This window comes from Telopea speciosissima, chromosome 4 (assembly GCF_018873765.1).
Source record: "Telopea speciosissima isolate NSW1024214 ecotype Mountain lineage chromosome 4, Tspe_v1, whole genome shotgun sequence".
NCBI lineage: Eukaryota > Viridiplantae > Streptophyta > Magnoliopsida > Proteales > Proteaceae > Telopea > Telopea speciosissima.
In genome coordinates, this window is record NC_057919.1 from 29,438,998 (window position 1) to 29,461,120 (window position 22,123).

At 39.6% G+C, this 22,123-nt stretch overlaps 1 protein-coding gene across 5 annotated transcripts in view; it reads right to left on the minus strand.

The window, feature by feature from the left end:
* Positions 1-22,123, minus strand: part of LOC122660199 (UDP-galactose/UDP-glucose transporter 7) — a 44,785-nt gene that overhangs the window by 14,063 nt on the left and 8,599 nt on the right. For all 5 annotated transcript variants that reach the window (XM_043855409.1, XM_043855408.1, XM_043855412.1 and 2 more), the window contains 2 exons: positions 5,460-5,570; positions 5,146-5,304 (listed from right to left, as the gene is read on the minus strand). In XM_043855409.1, the coding sequence (XP_043711344.1) occupies positions 5,146-5,304; positions 5,460-5,570 (270 nt within the window). The remainder of the gene's footprint in view (positions 1-5,145; positions 5,305-5,459; positions 5,571-22,123) is intronic.

Here is a 22,123-nt window from a genome sequence, read left to right on the forward strand (position 1 = left end):
TTGTTCGTAAGCATAGGATTAGATTTGCATCCTGGAACATCGGATCGCTGACGGGCAAGAGTATGGAGCTGATAGATGTTATGCGGAGAAGAAGGATTAATGTTGCCTGCATTCAAGAAACAAGATGGAAGGGCCACAAAGCCAAGGCGTTAGATGACTTCAAACTATGGTACTTGGGGAATGAAAGCGGGAGAGGTGGAGTGGGCATAGTTGTGGACAAAGACCTTAAGAACGAAGTAGTGGATGTTAAAAGATTTGGAGAGAGGATCCTATCTATCAAACTGGTGCTAGACAACGAGGTTATCAACATTGTAAGTGCCTACCCGCCCCAGGTAGGATTAGATGAGAGTGTTAAAATACAATTCTGGGAACACATGGATGGTTTAGCGCAAGGTTTTGGCCAAGGAGAGAAAATTATTATTGGAGGTGACCTTAACGGACATGTGGGAAAAGATCGAAGAGGCTATGAAGAAGTTCACGGAGGATACGGGGTTGGTAAGAGGAATGAAGAGGGGATCTCAGTGTTAGACTTTGCGATAGCGTTTGATATGTGCATTGCAAATACCTTTTTTAAGAAGAGAGAATAACATTTACTTACCTACAAGAGTGGACAACATGCACGCCAAATAGATTTCTTCCTAACTAGAAGGTTTGACAGACTTCTATGTAAGGATTGTAAGGTTATACCTGGAGAGAGCTTAACCGCTCAACATAGACTGGTGGTCTTAGATATGTACCTTGGTACGAGGCAACGTAAGAAGGCGAATCAAGTTTGCCCTAAGATAAGATGGGGGCAGCTACAAGGAGTTCTCTTAGAGTCATTTACTGATAAAGTAGCTCTATAAGGAAAGTGGGACTTTGAGGGAGATACCAATGAGATGTGGATTGAGATGACGACTTGTATTAAGAAGGTTGCTAAAGAAGATCTAGGAATCTCAAAAGGTATGTGCCTGGCCCCTAGAGAGACTTGGTGGTGGGATGACAAGGTCCAAGCAGCCATTAAGACCAGTGATCGAAAACTCGATCGGAACCTGTTGAAACCCTCGAGTTGTCTCGGTTTCGACAGGTTCCGAGACGAAATCCTGTTGAAGTTTTAAAAATCCATTTATTCGATCGAGTTTTGCTGTTCTCGGCTAGGTTTCGGTCGAAACAGTGGTTTCGATCAATTACGGCCTTCATCGTTGTCGTCTACTGCTTTGGATTAAGTGAGAGTTTCAGTGGAATACTGAAAATCAAATTTCCATTCGGTCTGATAATTCCTCGATCCGGCGGAAGCTCAAAATATTCAAGATGGTTTCGGCTTTCCCTTGATCTGACGATCTCCAAAGTTTCTGGTAAGTTTTTGAATTTTTTTTTTCTGATATGCTTCAAATTGGTTAATGTCTTAAGGAGTACATCTAATGGGAAGCCCTGCGTATGTATGTATAGATTCACGATGTCAGAATCTCGAATTGGGAGTGATTTGTTCGATCTAATGGAGGCCAGTGGCCAGATTTAATGCGTAGGTTGTGGATTCCTGCAGTATAATCGATCTTCGTTTCCCTAGATTCCTCCGATCACCACTACAAGTTCAGGAACAAATTCCTCCTCAGTTTGCTTCATTTTTTTGTTTCTCTTTATTTTTTATGTGGTCGGTAATAATTTCCCCTCCTCCATTTTCACTTAAGGTTTGATGTTTATGATAGACTCACCACAGCCGGCCTTCGCCAGCAGTCTAACCATCGGAGCTGAGCCCTAGCCACCTTCCCAAGTGACAGCCGTTATTGCCCCTATGTTCCACTGAAAACCCTAGGATAGGTTCAGCTCCTTTCTTTGCGATGCAGCCCTGATTTTAAGGGTTGTGATAAGCCTTAAGTGGATCACCCAGATCGAATGGGTGAATTTCATTCGGAGTTAGGTTAGGCAAAATCTTGTTGGGTCATCTCTTTTCGATAGTATCTTTGGGTATCCATCCGAGCCATGTGTGTCGGCTCCACCTTCTTACACTCTCGGTGAGCCCTTCCCTAGATTGGGATATCTTGGGCAAATTGATGATGGGGCTTATCATTGGGCAATAATAGACTATGAAACCAATTGGTCTCATAACATGTCATGGGATAAGTATGTTGTGCATTCGAAGGAATGGCTTCGCAATCTTCAGTGGTATGCTGCTCGTGGATTAGACCACCAAGAAACTTCGCATGCAATTAAAGAGAAGCATCTTAATGTTTTATTTGGATTCAAAATATTATTCAGGGTTCAAGTACTTTATAATTATGTGAACTAATTATAAATCTATAATACCACTTTAGTGTCTATTTCGTATCAATGCGTAAGTTAATAAACTTGGGTCAATAACCACACATACCATTTTTAATGATTTTTTGGTGATGTAATTCATAGATTGTGTTTAAAATGTGAAAAATAGGCAACCTGCAAAAAAACAGACCTAAAAAACCTTGTTTTGGGGTTGAAACCTTGGTTCCCCCATTAATGGAAAAAAAAATCTCAGGTTTCGACCGAGATATGGTCGAAACCGAGACGAACTCGATTTCTGGCTGGTCGAAACCCGAGTTTTAGAACCTTGATTAAGACTAAGAAAGATCGTTTTAAGACCTGGCAAAGGACTAACGAAGCAGAGGATAAAGTGAGATATTATGTAGCTAGAAAAGAAGCTCGGAGGATTGTGGGGAAAGCTAGAGCAAGGAAATATGATGACCTCCATGAAAAACTTAATACAAAAGAAGGGAAAAATGAGATCTATCGGATAGCTAAAATAAGACAAAGGAAGAACAGAGATCTAGACCATGTTAGATGCATTAAGAGTGAGGATGGTAGAGTACTAATACGAGATGCGAAAATTTTGGAGAGATGGGGTGAATATTTTTACAACCTACTAAATGGAACTACCTTGACTGATAGGATGGATTCGGAAGTAGAGAGGAATAGTCTTGAAGCCAACCCATGTCATAGGCATCTACAAAGAGTTGGTGAGACCGAAGTTAAAGAGGCCCTACGAAAAATGAAGGTAGGTAAAACACCAGGACCGGATGAGATCCCAATTGAAGTGTGGAAGAGCTTAGGAGCATAGGGTGTATCTTGGCTAACCAAGCTGTTCAACAGGTTTTGAGTACAAAGAAAATGCCAGATAAGTGGAACTGTAGTCCCGATTTATAAGAATAAAGGTGATATCCAGAGCTGCAATAACTATAGAGGCATAAAACTAATGAGTCATACCATGAAGCTATGGGAAAAAATCATTGAAGCCCACATAAGAAGAGAGACTGATATTTCGGAGAACCTATTTGGTTTTATGCTAGGGAGATCCATGACAGAAGCTATTTACCTTTAAGGAGGCTTATGGAAATTTTTAGAGCTAACAAAAGGAACCTCCATATGATCTTTATAGACCTAGAAAAGGCCTATGACAGAGTCCCTAGAGAGCTCATTTGGCATGTCCTAAACAAGAGAATAAGCTCAAGTAACTATGTGGGTTTAATTAAGGACATGTACGAGGGCGTGATGACGAGTGTCAGAACTGCAGAAGGCCAAAGTAGTGAATTCCCAATTACAATTGGGCTACACCAAGGATCAGCTCTAAGCCCTTATTTGTTTGCACTCATCATGGATGATTTAACCAAACACATCCAAGATGAGGTCCCTTGGTGAATGCTTTTCGCTGATGACATTGTTTTGATAGATGAGACAGTGGAAGGGATTAATGCAAAATTGAAATTATGGAGATCAAGCTTGGAATCAAGAAGGTTTAAGTTAAGCAGAACAAAGACAGAATATATGATGTGTAACTTCAGTCAAACCAGGAGAGGGGATGAAGTGATGAAACTTGAGGAGCAAGAGCTACCACAAAGTGAATGCTTTCGGGTCAATCATTAACAAAGAGGGTGATATAGAGGATGATGTTTCCCACAGAATTAAAGTAGGATGGATGAAGTGGAAAGGCGCATCGGGAGTGTTATGTGACAAATGCATGCCTGTTAAGCTTAAAGGGAAATTCTACAAGACAGTAATAAGACCAGCTATGACTTATGGGGCGGAATGTTGGGCAGTTAAGAAGAATAATATAAATAAGATGAGTGTAGCGGAGATGAGGATGCTGAGGTGGATGTGCAGCAAGACCAGGAGAGATAAAGTAAGGAATGATTGTATTAGAACCGATTTGAGAGTTGCACCAATCCAAGACAAGCTCCATGAGAGCCGCCTGCGGTGGTTTGGTCATGTCCAACGGAAACCCATGGATGCACCAGTAAGGAAAAGTGACCAGATTCAGCGTAACGGAGCCAAAAGGGGTAGGGGCAGACCTAAGATGACTATTGGTGAAGTGGTAAGAAAGGATATGCATGTGGTAGGGCCTGATCCTAGTATGATTGCGGATAGAGTTGTTTGGAGGACAAGGACCCGTATAGCCGACCCTTTGTAGGGGGATGTTCCTAGGATGCTGCTTTGACTATTGCTTCAACTTCTACCTTTACTTATTTTCCTTTTCATTTCTTATCTCTCTTACCTCCTTCATTGTCTTAGCATCTATTGGATCCGCCGACCCCATTTAGTTGGGATAAGGCTATGGTTGTTGATACATCAGGGTCCGATCGTATACTGTCAATCAAGGGTGCAAACCCAAAACACCACTTTGAGTTCATTTTTTTGCAATATGAAGGTTTAAATGTGTTTATTTAGCTTAAATAAGGGTGTATATGAAGTATCAGGCCTTAATATGGCCAAAAACCCACCGAGATGGACTGCCGAAATATGGCAAAAAAAATACCATATTTCGGCAAAATTTTGGTATATTTCGGATATTTTGGAAATCTCGACCTGCCCAAAATGGCGAGACGAGATGAGATCTTGAACTATGATTACCATTCAATTTGTCTACTTGAGGTTTCAGGAACATATGCTGTTTCAGGATTTGGGTGAGAAGGGGTCCCAACTTCCCAATGCTGAGAGAATTTATAGTATATAGCATAATGTAACTTAATCAGCACAAGGAAAATGGCTCCTGCACTCTAGTACCTCACAGAAAAGGGGGAAGGAAAAACTCCAGGACAAAAAGGATATTATCATAAAGCAAAAAGAACTCAACATCATCAAAATATATCCATAATAACTCAATTTAGCCAAGAAGGGAAAAGGCCTCGAGATTCTGACCTTCACAAACAATAGTGTTAAAGAATTCGGAAACTCTCCTGTGGCAACTATAAGAAAAAGCAGAAATGGAAATGACAAAAAACCATTGTAAAACATGATTTCAACTGATGAAAGTCCATCCTCTGCCCCAGATCTCTCCACCAGTACCAGATACATGGTCTACACATACAACCACGCAATTTTATCGTGAGAACAAGCACATACATCTTATTTCCAAAAATGAAGTTAAAGTCTCACAGCTCAAAATAAAGTTTCCTAATTAGCATATGCAGATTTTAAATGCAAATGTTAACAAAGAAAATTACAAAACTGACCTGGAAAAAAACAGAAGTAAGGGCCATACTATATCCAACAAGGTCAAAAGAAAAATCTCCTATTGCTGCAATGATGACCCCAACTGCAGTAAGCACAACCGAAAGAGAGACCTAATAAGAGACAGATGCAAGCATCAGTTTAGAATGAAACTACAATTAAAAATAGCTTACGGAGTGTCATATTTCACGAAATTAATTTGATCTTCCTTGCATGTATTATTCCAGGATTTAAGACATTACTGAGTACCCAAATGAGAAAACCTAATGATTCTCGTTGGTTGATTCCATATTGATACAAGAACATCATTAAAATGACACCAGTATACTGTCATCTACAAGTCAAGATTCATAAGATAGAGGACCAGGGAATATCCACACCATTTCAAAACTAAGAACGTCAGAGGAGAAACTCCTCTCCATGAAAAAAGGAGAAGAAAAAGAAAGCATACTAAGTTTTGGAATATTCAACTCATACACAGTGGAGCTCATGACGCATACAATTGACAAAAAAGTGCATAGTTCAGGATGCAATACAGGATTCCATGATGGTCATGGACTCGTTTATATCCATGATTGATTCCTGAAAAGATGACAACATCCCTTATGGAAGCATTATGCACCTGAAGAAAACACTATACAGCAAGCTATATAGTACCTAAGAGCCTGGAGCATATTGGCACAAGCCTATTTCCCCTTTGAACCATTTGCTCTGAACAGAATTGCTTCTTCTCCCCCCCCCCCCTTTTTTTCTTTGTTCTAAAGAAGAAAAAAGGACTTTCTGCAATACAGCTTCAGTAGACATTAAGAATTCAGTAGTTTCTACACTCAATCCATACTTCCCTAGCTTCCGTTTCCCCTCACATTTCCCTTCACTACATCAAATCAGAAACCATCTTATTTCATCCTGCTAACCAGCCAGGCAACCAGCAAGAAACTTTCAAGAAGCATAAAGAGATACTCTGACCAATCAGTCAACTTTAAATCCAATTGAAGCTCCCCCCCCCCCCACCCACCCACCCATCCACACCCCAAAAAAAACTGCCAACTAGTGTACCATAACCCTTGCATTAGAAATACTTTTAGGCTTCTCACTTATATTTCTCCATTCTTACAATATCTACCCAATCTTTGTACCCTACTTAACCCCATAACCCAACTGAACCTAATCGTCCCCCAATATTTTAGTTCTTGGCTTCTTGTCCAGTTAAAGATCACAATTAAGCCTATAAACCCAAGCTAATCCCAGGGCCAAGCAGTCAGACCCTAATAAAACCAAACCAATCCATCAAAAGATGTCCATTACATGGAAAACAATTCCTACATGAAGAGAGACCATAAAAACACTAAAAGAAACATAGAAAAGTACCATTCCCAATCTTAAAGCACTTTCATATTTCAGCATGGAACAAAATAACAACAATACCATCAGCACTAGAAACCCTTGCATTAGTGTACTTTTAGGCTTCTCACTTACATTTCTCCATTCTTACAATATTTACCCAATCTTTGTACCCTACTTAACCCCATAAACTAACTGAACTTAATCATCCCCCAATATTTTAGTTCTTGTCCAGTTAAAGATCACAATTAAGCCTATAAACCCAAACTAATCCCAGGGCCAAGCAGTCAGACCCTAATAAAACCAAACCAATCCATCAAAAGAAGTCCATTACTCATTTACTTGGAAAGAAATTCCTACATGAAGAGAGACCATAAAGACACTAAAAGAAACCTAGAAAAGTACCATTCCCAATCTTAAAGCACTTTCATATTTCAGTATGGAACAAAATAACAAAAATACCATCAGCACTAATCCAAAAAAAAAAAAACAAATTTTTTTTTGGGGGGGTGGGGGGAATCATTAACAGTCACAATTAAATCTATGGCCAAATGTCTATTTGGAAGTAGTTTTCTACACACAAAAAAACAAAGACACAATAGCAAAGGGCACCAGTTTGATGGTCCCACTAAGCCCAATAGAGTTGGTCATTTTTCACAAAAAGAAAATGTTAGTTTTGAAGACAAAAGGAAAGAAGTCAAGCCAATCTTATGTATAAACATTCTGAAATTGAAAGGGTAACATATAGTTTAAAATTAATCTTGAGTGAATTTGCTTTTGTAACAGGTAAGCACTTTAGATAAAACCAAAACCAGTAAAAGGAGAGAGAGAAGAGAAAAGAGGAAACTGATCCCGTGATATAACAGTGTGTTTCTATCGTTGGCCTTCAACTTTTCTTTATAAGTAAGAATGTGATACAAGGACTAACACTTAGACTAGGACACTACCAATGAGAATAAAAGACAAACATAACAACTAAAGAAGTCCTACCACGATGGGGATTCTCCACCTATCATGGATAGGTCCACCACAACTACCGCTAGCTTTAACACTCCCCCCCCCCCCCCCCTTCAAGCTAGAGCATACAAATAACTCATGCCCAGCTTGGAACTACCTCCGAAAAGCAAGAACAAAAGGAGACTTGGTAAATAAATCGGCTGTGGATTTTTGGAGTAATGACTTATGTCCTTAGACATTAGCCCATCTTTATTTATAATAACAAAGCGAACATTCCAGAATAGGTACAAGGACATAAATACCCTTAAAGACTAAAACACCCTTTAACCCATATTACAACACTCCACCTCAATTTGGTACATAAATATCAAACATTGTTAACAATAGGAACAAAACTTTTACTACTAAGCCCTTTAGTGAAAACATCAGCTAACTAGGCATTAGAATGAACAAATGGAACACAAATTACTCCTTGTTCCAGCTTCTCCTTAATGAAGTGATGATCGATCAGGATGTACTTAGTGCGATCATGTTGAACCGGATTGTGTGTAATGCTGATTGTTGATTTGCTGTCACAGGATAGGCGCAAAGGCAGCACAACAAGAATACACAAGTCTTGAAGAAGACCCTGGAGCCAAAGAAGTTCATATATGCCATGGGCTATAGCCCGAAACTCAGCTTCAGCACTGGACCGAGCAACTATAGCTTGCTTCTTGCTCCGACAAGTGACAAGGTTGCCTCCAACAAACGTGCAATAAGATGTAGATCTCCTATCGTTTGAACATCCTGCCCCAATCTGCATCAGTAAAGGCTTCAACATGCAAGTGACTATGAGGAGAGAAAAGAACTCCGTTTCCAAGAGCAGACTTCAAATATCTCAAAATTCTATATGTTGCCTCTAGATGAGTTGAGTGAGGATCATGCATATACAAACTAAGCACACTAACAGCAAAAGCTATGTCAGACCGTGAGTGGGATAGGTATATCAGTCTTCCAACCAACCTCTGATAACAGCCTTTATCAACTAGTTCTCCATCCTTGTTCTTGAGATGAGAGTTAGGCTCTAGTGGAATATCTACAGGTTTAAACCCCAACATCCATATATCTGATAAGAGATCAAGAGTATACTTCCATTAAGAGAGGAAGATACCTTGAACTGAATGAGCACCTCGATCCCAAGAAAATATCTTAGCTTTCCCAGGTCCTTAATCTCAAACTTTGTCCCCAAATAGGTTTTCAATCTAGATATTTCAGCATCACTCCCAGTGATTACAATGTCATCTACATAGACGATCAAGACTGTAATATGTTCACCTGTCTTTTTGATAAACAAAGTATGACCAGCGTTACTTTGTTTACAACTGATTGACATCATGACTCTATGGAAACGACCAAACCATGCTCTTGGGGACTGTTTCAGACCATACAAAGCTCGTTTTAGCTTACACACTTTATCTTGGATCTCAGTAGAAGCAAATCCAAGAAGAATAACCATATATACCTCCTCTTCAAGTTCCCCATGGAGAAAGGCATTCTTCACATCAAACTGTTAAAGATCCCATCCTTGGTTAATTGCACACGAGATAATGCAGGCGACTCTAACAAGGAATGAAGATATTTTAATTTCCCTGTAGGTGGCACTGGCCGCTTCTGCTTTTTATAGACTTAAAGAGGAGGTGGAGAGGGAGCTGAAACATCATCAAAAGGAACAAGCCCAAGCAATGCAGAGGGCAGTGCCTACAAATCACTAGCAGGGATAGGACAACTAGGAACAAGTGGACTAAAAAAAGGAGTACCTTCGAAGAAGTTCACATCAGCACTTACAAAGTGCCGATGAGTAAGGGGATCATAACATCAATACCCTTTTCTAAGTCCGATAGTATCCAAGAAAAATGCACTTAATAGCCCGAGGCAATAATTATCTACTTGAGAATGCAAAACATGAGCAAAACAAGCACAATTAAAAACGTGGCAATAGAGAAACTAATGGTGCATCATGAAAAACAATAGAGAAAGGTGTTTTATTACTAAGTACAAAAGAGGACATCCGATTGATCAAATAACACACAGTGAGGACAGCATCACAACAAAAACGACTAGGAACATTCATATGAATCATCCGAGACCATGCGATCTCCAATAAATGTCTATTTTTGCGTTTAGCAACCCCATTCTGCTATGGGGTATATGTACAACTGGTTTGGCATGCCATAAATAGAACAAAAAGAGGAAATCTCATGTTTCAAAAAATCTTAATAGGAATACCAAATTGAGCTTTTATTTCATTGTACAAATCTTGAAACACATGCAAAAACTCATAATGATACTTCAATAAATACAGCCACGTTACTTAAGAATGGTCATCGACAAAGGTACAAAATTAGAAAACCCTAACATATTTGTAACATGACAAAGACCCCAGATATCGAAATGAACCAAAGAAAATAAAGACAGACTGAGTATAACATTTCGAGCAGGAAAAGAAGACCGATGATGTTTTCCTAAAGCACAAACTTCACACTCCAAGAGAGGCACAGATTTGCAGCTTGGAACCATATGACGAAGCTTAGGAAGAGATAAATGGCATAATCGAAAATGCCACTAGAGAGGAGAAACACTGGTAGCAGCAGCCACAGCAGTAGAAGGTCCAGTGCCATTAATAAAGTCCTATCTGCTCAAGCCCGCCACCAATCTTCCTCCCTGTCTGAAGATCCTAAAAAACACAATAGGAAGGAAAAAGGAAACAGAACAATTAAGATTTTTAGTTAGTTGGCTAATAGAAAGTAAGCTTAATGGGAGTTGGGGTACATGAAGAACAAAAGATAGGGCCATGGAGGCAGTGGGAGAAACCAGGCCATAACCAGTCACATTAATAGAAAAACCATCAGCAAGAATGAAAGGAGACTAGGAAGAAGTCTTGGAAACAGAAGATAACAATTCTGGTTTACCAGTTATATGAGCAGAGGCACCAGAATCAATATTCCACGGAGTGGGGGGATGTCGATGTAAAGAAGGCGGAACTACCTGTATGAGCCAGAGTAGCAATGGAGGAAGAAACATCGATGAATGGCTGCAAATTCTGGAGAAGCTTGAGCAAATGGTTGTAGTCATCTCTAGACACAGACCATAATGTAGTAGCACTGGAAGAAGCAGGTACGGTGTCACTGGAACGTGACTATATGGTAGTACCATCAGAAGCAGCAACACTTGCTAAGGGAGGACCCACTCTGGTCGACCATGTTTAACCCAACACGTATCAATGGTGTTGTTGGGCTTACCACAAAAAGTATAATGTCTAGGTGGCTGATCACTTTGTTGAACACATGTAGCTCTGCCACCACAACCGTGACCACCCCATGATCTACGCCCTCTCCCTCGACCCCGACCTGCAATAAATGCTGAATTATCCTTGGGAGAAGGTGAAACATCAGGGCAAGAGGGAGAAACAATATGCTGAAGCCATGCAAATGATTCATTTACGGAGGTCACCTTTTCACCAGTAAGTAGTTGACCTCAAACCAGCCAGAAATTTTGCAAAATAAAATTCCTTTTTGGAGTTGTAGTTGTTCCAGATTGGTAGTGATGGGGTGATGTACATTCAGCTCCTCTCCTATTCCAGTAAAGTGTTATAGTACTCATTCAATTATCGATCCCCCGTTTGAGAGAGAACAGTTTGTCATAAAGATCATACACACGGGAGATACTTCTCTTGAGAGAAAGCTCTTCAGATCATCCCACACCCCTTTCGCTGTGGAATGAAACATTACGTTAGTTGCAATGGATTGATCCATACTATTCCATAACCAGATAAGAACAATATCATTTTCCCGCATCCATTCTTCATAAGCCTTTATCTCAGATGGTTCCTTAGAATCCACTGAAGGGGGCTCAGGCTGAAGATATTTTAATTTCCCTTAGGCATTGATATAGACCTTAACAGTCTATGCCTATAAAAGATAATTACTCACACCAGTGAGTTTAATGGTGGTAATCTGAACATTCACCGTATTCAAAGTAGATTTTGGTTCAGCCATGATATACCAGGCAAATCAATAGAGAGATAAAAATTACCAGAGATAACTTCCACGACTGTAATGACAACAAATAAGCAGTGGAGAATCAATTCCCACAGAAAAAGTCGATAGAAAATCAGAACCTGATGCAACCTTGGGGAAAAAGTCTGCAAATCTGGGATGATAAATCCAGAAAATAGGAGCAGATCAATGATTCAGATGTGGAGGTCAGAGAGGGCCCAAATCTGGATCAAGTCCCTTCCTTAGATATGTAACAAAACCCCAGAATCCTGGGTTGATCTACTGGATAGATCAGAACAATAGCAGATATCGAGTTCACCAAGAATCCCAGAAAAACATTGTGCTGCAAGCACTGCTTGGGTTGTAAATGGCACCAAAAAATTAATGGTTCAAAACCCTCCAAACAATAAGGATCGAATGTACCTCCAAAGGGATTAAACAAACTCTCAAAACTTCAACTTGATTTGCTGGTTGGATAGAATAGTGTGATCAGTCTTCCAAACCATCCAAACACAGCCATCCGCCAGTAAACTTCAACAAAAACTTGCACTAGATCACTCCAGTAGATTCTTAACTCCATGTGATCGATAATGTTAACAGAATAGACCCTAGTTTATCATACTATTCCCATAACTAGGATCTAGAACGATATATAAAGCAGCATAGGTTGTTGCAACCTTCAACCGAGATCTTGAAAGAACTTCAAAACAGCTTCTAGTGATGACTTTGAAACGAAAAAGGATCTCAAAAGTGCTCTGATACCATGTAACAGATCAGCACTTTAGATAAAACCAGAACCAGTAAAAGAAGAGAGAGAGAGAGAGAGAGTAGAGGAAGAGAAGAGAGGAAACTGATCCAGCAATAGAACAGTGTGTTTCTATCGCTGGTCTTCAACTTATATTTATAATACAAGGACTAACACTTCCACTGACACTACCAATGAGAATAAATGACAAACATAACAACTAAAGAAGTCCTACCATGATGGGGACTCTCCCCCTATCGTGGATAGGTCCACCACAGCTACCACTAACTTTACATTAAATTCATTACCAAACAAAACATATATATACAAACAAATACTGGTAACCAAATTTATCTAATGAACATTCACAAATCTCTTTTTTTTCTTGATTTTTTTTTATTTTATGCATCATTAGTGTAACGCCCCCCCAAACCAGCCTAGGGGTAAGGGTTGTTAAATAAGTCCACAAGACCGCTCGGTTCTAGAAGAATGAACCGAAAACTGTACCGGTAGTCAATAATCATCAAATAACCTCAATAATACCATCACTATTATCAGAATTATACAGCGGAAGTCTTTAATTAGATTAACCATCTTCTCCATATTAAATCGAATTACTGAAAGTTTAAGGTGCCGGTGACACCACATCTAAAGGTAAAGTAAAGTAATCTCTATTACATCATCCTTAAACCTCAAATGAAATTCAAGTCAAAACCATAAAGTCAAACTACAAATCCATTACAACTGTTTCAAATAAAAAGGAAATAAAGTTCATTAATAGTCTATGCGTCTCCCATCTGAGAATCATCTTCTCCAATAACTCCAGTGTACTCATCACAACAATAAGGCTACTGGGTCTCTATTTCTGGAAATAATAAAAAGGGTAAGCTTGGGAAAGATTAGTGAATGAAAGGAAACAGAACCATAACATACAGATGAAAACATATGTATTTCCAGAACAATAATAATGTTCCAAAATGTGTATATATCACAAATATCTGAAAATAACATGAGTTCATAAAACCAAGTTTCCATATAAAATTACAGTAAGGTCCAAGATGTGGTACTGCTAAAGATCAATATCACATAGTACATCATAATACAAAATCACTGGGATGGGACTCAGGCTCTTGGCTCTCGGATCCAGTAAGGGGTTCCTATGGAGGGGAAACCACACTCCGTCACGTTCTTGCCTCACCCCCGATCAACATACCCAACCACAATGGAAAAGTGAGCAGAAAGCTCTTGGCTCCCGAAACCGGACCATGTCCTCAACGTCACGCTCTTGCCTCATTCATGTGCTCCACAATTCCATCCCAACACATAACCCCTTGTTGGAAGGGTTGCAGTCCAACGGTATTCCATAATCCATAAAACAATAGATCTCGACCATGCCTTTGGGGCTACATTTTATAGGGGGTTATGTGTGTGGAGTACAGGAGTGAGGCAAGAGCGTGACGTTAAGGACATGGTCCGGTTCCGGGAGCCAAGAGCTTTCCGCTCACTTTTCCATTGTGGTTGGGTATGTGGACCGGGGGTTAGGAAAGAACGTGACGGAGCATGGATTCTTCTCCATAGGAACCCCTGACCGGATCCAAGAGCCAAGAGCCTAAGTCCCATCCCAGTGATTTTGTATTATGATTTACTATGTGATATTGATTTTTAGCAGTGCCACATCTTGGACCTTACTGTAATTTTATATGGAAACTTGGTTTTATGGACGTTTGACTCATGACATTTTTTTATGAAACTCATGTTATTTTCAGATATTCTAGATATACACATTTTGGAACATTATAATTGTTTTGAAAATACATAAGTTTTTATCTATATGTTATGGTTCTGTTTCCTTTCATTCACTAAGTTTTCCCAAGTTTACCCCTTTACTATTTTCAGAAATAGAGACCCAGGAGCCTTATTGTTGTGATGTGAAGTTGTTGAAGAAGATGATTCTGATGGGAGATGCATAGACTATTAAAGAACTTTATTTCCTTTTTATTTGAAACAATTGTAATGGATTTAGAGTTTAACTTTATGGGTTTGACTTGAATTTCATTTGAGGTCTAAGGATGATGTAATAGATATTACTTTACTTTACCTTTAGATGTGGTGTCCATAGTTGTCAAGGCGCCACCTAGGCGTCCAGGTGGTTTTGTTGGGGCCTAGGCGACAGCCGCCTTATTGCAAGGCGCCTTGCACTTGTTATTATTGGTATTGAACCCGGTATTGGTCCTTATTTATGCCAAATATCATTTAAGTAAATGAAATTACAAATGTAATTTCATTTACTTAAGATAATTCATAAATAAGCAAATACCCCCTATTTGAATCCAATAAAAGTAGTTAAAAAATCAAATTCCAAAAGGATAAAAAGTTAACCCCCCCAGTTCAAGAAAAACTGGATTTTCAGCAGTAGGTGAAATTTTCAACTTTCAAATGTTGGGGTTTTTCTCAAATCTAAAAATTCTATAAATCTTAATATGGTAAAGCATTGCTAAAAACCAAACAACCGGTAAAATATTCATTTGTTTTGATATATAAAAAAATATTTTCATTCAGAGTGATTTTGACAGCATTCACGCAGACCAAATAAGGTTTGACCGGAACATAACTTCTTCAACATAAATCAGATTTAAGCAATTTTGGATTTGTTGGAAAGCTGGTAATGCAGTGATAGATGATAGATCTACTAGGATCCAACTCCCTAAACAACTCGCCGATTGGGGCAGAATTGAGGAATTAGGTCAAAACTAGGGTTAGGCTTAAGGTAATGGGGTTGGGTCTTATTTAGTAAAGCTAGGCAGGTTTATAGGAAGCTAATAGTGAAGGTTTAATGATGCTTAAATAAAATTTTAAATTTAGAAAATTAGGGTTTCAGGTTTTGGGTTTTGGGAAAGAAGGGGGTGATGGGATTTAGGGTTTAGAGGTGGATTTCAGGGATGGGCTTTTGGTCGAGTGTTAGGAGCAGTATTAGGGTGGTTCGGCTGTAATTTGGAGGGGTTTGGATGGTTGGATAGGTCTAGGTAGGGTTTTAGGGTATTGGGGTTTTATAGAGATGAGGGGGATTAGGGTTTTAAGGTTGGGATGGGTCTGGAATTAGAGTCGAGTGGAGGGGATGAACTATAGGAACTGAAGTTAAATTATTGATGAATTTGGATGGCGGATTACGCCTGGACAGAATGTAAATAACCTAGGGTTTGGGTGGATGAATTGGATTAATGAAGGGGATGATAATGGGACTCGATAGGCTTAGGTAGGAAGATTAGAAGAAGAAGAAGGGTGAATGCTGAATCAATAAACTACTTACTTGAAAACTGAATCTTCAATGGCAGCACCTTTGAAGATTGAAGATGGCTTCTCCCGATCTACAAGATGCAAGGAGTTGAGAAGAAGATCTTCCCGATCTACAAGATGTAGGGAGTCAACTGGAGATCCACCAGTCCCTTTTACCTTGATATTACTCACAAGGCACACTCTCAAAGGAGCAAAGCAGCAGCAACAATGGCAGCAAGCAAACAAGTTTAATTTTCTGAAATATGAACTGTGGGGGAGCCTCCCACGATTTTATTAATATATAATATGGCTTAAGACCCAATTCCTATTACAAATATGAATCACACCCCTTCTGAAATCGTGGAGGAGGTGGGACACTTAAATTAAAAGCTAAAACTTAAAAGATTCTTTATCTACCAATAGAAAATAAGAACCTAACGACCAATAGGATTAATTCATTTAAATTGAACCATGTCCTGAACCGGTTCAATTTAAGGTTACAATTAAACTGAAAAAACTAAATATGGAAAATAACTAAGGCTGAAATAAACTAAGTATGAAAGTAAACTAAGGCTCCAAACACTAGGCCCTAATCTTAGGGCTGCTTCTTCTTGCGGATGCTTGGATCTGCATCAGCTGGTTTTGTGCTCTAACTAATACAAAAAATCTCATGTAAAAACAAATCATTTGACTAGTCAAACTTTTAAGAGAAAAAGAACATCTCTCTAAATCGAGAGCAATTTAATTACTTGTAGATAAGATCATATTTTTGTAGGGAAATTTATGTTTACCACCCCTGTGGTTTCAAACTATTACGTTTACCACCCCTAAAATTTGATCTATTTCAAGAACCTCCCCTGTATTTTGAAATATTCTTACAATCGTACTCCTACCATTAGATTAGAATAGTAAAGTGATGATGTCATCGCCCAAATTTAACATCAATACCCTTAATAGCACTTCATTCCATATTTACTCCCATTGGGGATGAAGAGCTATTACATTTTTACCCCCACTAGGGATGAAACTTCATCTTCTCAAAACTGAAGAAAACGAAAACTCAGAGGGAAGACAACAAAAACTTCCATCACTGCTGAACAACCGACAACCTCCATCGCCAACATCGCCGAGCACTGCGACTCATAACCCTATAATGACCAGTGGCCATTCCCACATCTGATTCTGGTTTGATAGTCTTCTGTGTTCTCTTTTTTTCGGTTGCGACAACCTATACTGGCTAACTTCTACCTAAAGCCCTAGTTGGTGACAATATGAAGACAAAACTAGGGCCTCCTTACATCTACTACCTGACTTTACCTACGATGGAGATTCATCTACAGAAATCAAGGGTTATGAGTTGTGATATTATGTTCTGGATTTTTTTTCTTTACTGCATAGAAGAATTGAAATTACTTTCTATCCAGCCAGCCAATTATCTTTATTTTTCAGGAACTGATTCACCATTCTAGTAAGGCACATGACCCCACTATTGGGCTGATCTGAGCATCGGATTTGAGTAGTTGGAAATCCCCATTAGGGTCTGTGATACTCTGTTTTTTGCTCCTCCATTTTTTTTTCAGATTCAATATTTGAAATTAAATTGGATCTGTCCATCAGATCCCTACCAGTTTTTTGGGCATTGTTGCCCTCTGTTTGTAGGACCTTTGATTCTACTAGGGTGTCCATCTGACACTCCGTGTTGCTGCAATCGGAAAAGCACCCAAATCTGGGATTTCCTTAATACCCTTTTTTTTTTTTTTTGGGCTGCTGTCTTGCTAAGACTTATCAGATAGGTATCATTTTGTGGGCTGTGTACCCTACAAAATATATCGGCTGTGCACAATGGCTGAATCCAAATCTACCACAGACCATGTTAATGTCCTACAAATATATCGGCTGTGTACGATGGCTGAATCCAAATCTACCACAGACCATGTTAATGTCCAGCAGGTGGTGGGGCCAGTGGGGTTGCAGAGGAGGAGGAGGGACGGTGATGTGGTGGGGTTGGGTTGCAGCGGGGGTAGCGGCGGGTTGGGTTGGGTTGCAGCAGGTGGTGGGACTAGTGGGGTTGCAGAGGGGTGGGGTTGAAGAAGAAGAAGAAGAAGCTGGAGGAGGAGGAGAAGGGATGGTGATGTGGTGGGTTCCATTAAGGGTAAAATTGGAAAAAAATAAAAAATTGAGTAATTAGGTTAGTTATAATCTGTTTTAGGTACCACAAACACAATATGTAAAACATTGGGAACTTAAATTATAATTTGTTAAAACGTTAGGTACCCTAGGTAACATTTACCCAATAACAAATACGAAAGGGCAAAATTGCCTTTTAGAAATAAAACTAGAGTTAGTACCCAGGGGTACGGACATAATTTTTGAAATTCCAGGGGTGGTAGATGTAATTGTTTGAAACCTCAGGGGTGGTAGATGTAAATTTCCCTATTTTTTAAGAACAGTACAAACCAAATGTATGTTTTGATTGTTTCAAACTTCCAATAGCTTGCTTCTACAGTTCTTCTGTCTTCTAGTTCTATGCTGATTTTTTATGACTTGATGAGGCTTAATATTGATTTTTGATGACTTGATGTGACTTAACATTATTTTTGATGACTTGATATGGCTTAAAGTTGATTTTCAATGACTTCAGGTGACTTAATGTTGAGTTTTTTATGACTTAGAGGAGGCTTAATGTTGATTTTTTATGACATAAGGTATATATTGTAGCATACTAAAATATTGTAGCACACTAATAATTTTAGAAAAGGGGGGAAAATAAAAAATAACACTTGAGGGTGCCTTGGTCTCCTAGGCAGGCGCCTTGGTCGCCTAGGCGCTTAGGCACCTCTCCACCACCTTGGGTCACCTTGACAACTATGGTGGTGTCACCAGCACCTTAGACTTTGAGTGATTCGATTTTATTTTTTTTTGGTAAATAATTATATTACCGAACCCCGAGAGGGGGCAGGGAAGAGCGAACTAGAGAAACAATATACAAGAAAGGGAAGAAAGGAAAAGAGAGAGGGGGGGGAGGCGATCGACCAGCCTACGCAGAGGAGGAGGACCGCAAAAGGGCAGAATCAAGGCCCCAAAAAGTCAAAATATGCCTGTTTCTGTGTCTGTCCGAGAAGGGCCTCTGGCGAATACTGCTGAGCTTGGTGGACACATCGAAGGAGATGGCTTTCCAAATCACATCAAACGATCTAGAGTAATTCGATTTAATATGGAGAAGATGGTAAATTTAGTTAAAGACTCCCCCTGTATAATTCTGATAATAGTGATGGTATTATTGAGGTTATTTGGTGATTATTGATTACCGGTCCAGTATTAATCTCATCAAGAATCAAGGTGGCAAACATAACTTCGGGTTATTTTTCACCAGACTTTAAGAAGGAATAGCATTGAAACTTCTTATGCCCAAGCTTTTTACAGAAATAACAAACTATCTGCCAAGACTTAAATTCTAATAGTGTTTCACGATTCCCTATGAGGGGTATTTTTGTCCTTTGTTTGTTTTGGCGTTTTACCCTATTATTTAATGAGATGGATGGGGAGTCTCAACCTTACGGTTGTGACTCCCAAGAGTTACAGCAGCTCTACTTCTTCTTCCTCCCTCCATTCCTTCTCTTTTCTTTTTCTTTTAAAGTTTTATATGGTATCAAAGATAGGTACTTAGGGCTGTGACATATTCCCTAGTATCATGTTCTCCCTTTTCTCAAGATTTCAACCTATATTGGTTGATTCATCTCTGATTGGTGGTTTGCGACTGCTTTAGGACTTTCGTTTGAAGGGGTACAGCACCCTATGCTGTATTGTGGAATGTTTTAGAGACTAGTTCATGTTTCAGTATTGAGAACTAGATCTCTCTCTTTGTGGTGATCGATTTATGGAGTAGAAGGTTGCGGCTCTATTCTACATTCAGGTATGTGTTGCTGATTGATTTGTGACAGTCACTTGGATCAGTTTTTGGGTCAATTTCTGGGCAGACTCTGCGCATATTTTCTAGACATCAATTTCTGGGCAGACTTGGAATCGTATTCTGCATATTATTGACTGGGAATGTTCTGCAATTTCTGGGCAGACTTGGACTGATTCTACATACTCTTCTGCATATTTTTCTGGGCAGATTCTGCATATTTATTTTTGGACAGATTCTACATATTTTTCTGGGCAGATTCTGCATATTTTTAATTGGACAGATTAGTTGGACCAATGGCTGATAACAAATCTGTCTTCACTGAAGTTTCTTCCAACAAGTTAGTAGAGAAGAAGTTGGAAGGTGCCAACAATTTTCAACAATGGAAGAAAATTGTTGGGCTGGTTTTGACTGGTCGTGGTCATGAGAAGCATTTGACACAGACCAAGGATGATGCTGATACGTCATGGACAGTAGTGGATGCTCGAATTTTAGGGCAGATGCTAAACTGTATGGATCACAATATCGTTGACCTGGTGACCCATATTGATACTATGAAGGAATTGTGGGACTATCTAAATGTTCTGTATTCTGGACAGAACAACCTTTCTCGAATTTATGAGCTGTCCCAGGACTTTTATCGGGTTGATCGGAAGGGCCGTTCTTTGACTCAATATTTTGGAGACTTCAAGAGGATGTATGAGGAGCTGAATTCCTTACTTCCTATTACTTCTGACGTACAGCAGATGCAAAATCAGCGAGAGCAACTCGCAGTCATGGGTTTTTTAGGTGGTTTGAGTAAAGAATTTGATGCTGTCCGTTCCCAGATTCTTGGCGGCGATAAAGTGGCCACACTTTCAAAGACTTTTTCTCGTGTTCTCCGTGTCTCACGTGAGAGTACGAATGATACCACACTTGTGGATACTTCTGCATTGGCATCCTTCACTCCCAACCGTGGGGGCAGCATTGGGACTGGTAGTGTTGGGCGTGGTCGTGGGGCTAGTAAGGGCACAGTATCTGGAAATCAGGCTACTTCAGAGACTTCAGGGGTTGTGAGAACTTGCCATCATTGCGGCAAGCCTGGTGACATCCAACGCTTTTGTTGGAAACTTCATGGTAAACCAGCTCAGTTTGCCAATTCTGCCAGTAGTGATTCTATTGTTGCTTCATCTCCACAATCCGAGGGGAAGACAGTGAAGATGTCTGATGATGAGTATGAGCGCTTTACACAATTTCAGCATTCGCAGTAATCTCAAGTCTCCACTGCTACACTTGTCCCGATAGGTAATGCTACTGCGTGTCTTTCATCCACTTATCATCCCTGGATCATTGATTCAGGTGCTTCGGATCATATGACTGGGGTTTCAGGTATTTTTTCTTCATTTTGTGCGTTCTCTTCAAATGTTGTATTAGCTGATGGGTCTTTAGCACAGGTCCGGGGTACAGGCACTGTGCATGTTACCCCTTCTTTGTCATTATCTTCTGTTTCTTATTTGCCCAAATTTTCGTTTAGTTTATTATCTGTTCAAAAGTTCACCAAAACTCATAATTGTTTTGTTACCTTTTTTTCTGGTTATTGTGTTTTTCAGGATCTTACGTCGAAGAAGACAATTGGTAGAGGCCGTGAATTTGGGGGGTTGTATCTACTTGAAGACACATCAGCTGTGGCGTGTTCGAGTGTGGCGCTTCCTAACCAACTTCACTATGGTTTGGGTCATCCTTCCTTGGAGAGTCTAAAAATTTTGGATAGTCGTTTTCAGTCTTTGTCCAGTTTACAGTGTGAGTCTTGTCAATTTGGGAAACTTCACCGTGTAAGTTATCTCCCTAGAGTCAATAAACGGTCTGACCAACCCTTTTCTTTGGTGCATTCTGATGTGTGGGGTCCTAGTCCGATCATGTCTAAATTAGGTTTTCGTTATTTTGTCACTTTTGTAGATGATTACTCCAGAGTTACCTGGATTTATTTAATGAAAAAATCGTTCTGAGTTGTTCTCCATTTTTTGTGCCTTTGTTCTAGAAATTCAGAATCAATTTAGTACTTCTTTGAAAATCCTTCGTAGTGATAATGCTAAAGAATATTTTTCAGCCTCTTTCAGTACTTTTATGATGCAGCATGGGATCATTCATCAGTCCTCTTGTGCTGACCCACCTCAACAAAATGGTGTGGCAGAGAGGAAAAATAGACATTTAATGGAGGTCACTCGATCTCTTCTGTTTGAGATGAAAGTGGCCAAACCTTTTTGGGCTGATGCTGTTTAGACTGCATGCTATCTCATTAACCGCATGCCTTCCTCAATTTTGGGTGGTGGCATTCCATACTCATTGTTGTTCCCTTCTGCACCGTTGTTCGTGTTACCACCCCGTGTTTTTGGGAGTGTTTGTTTTATTCGGGATCATCGTCCTGGACTT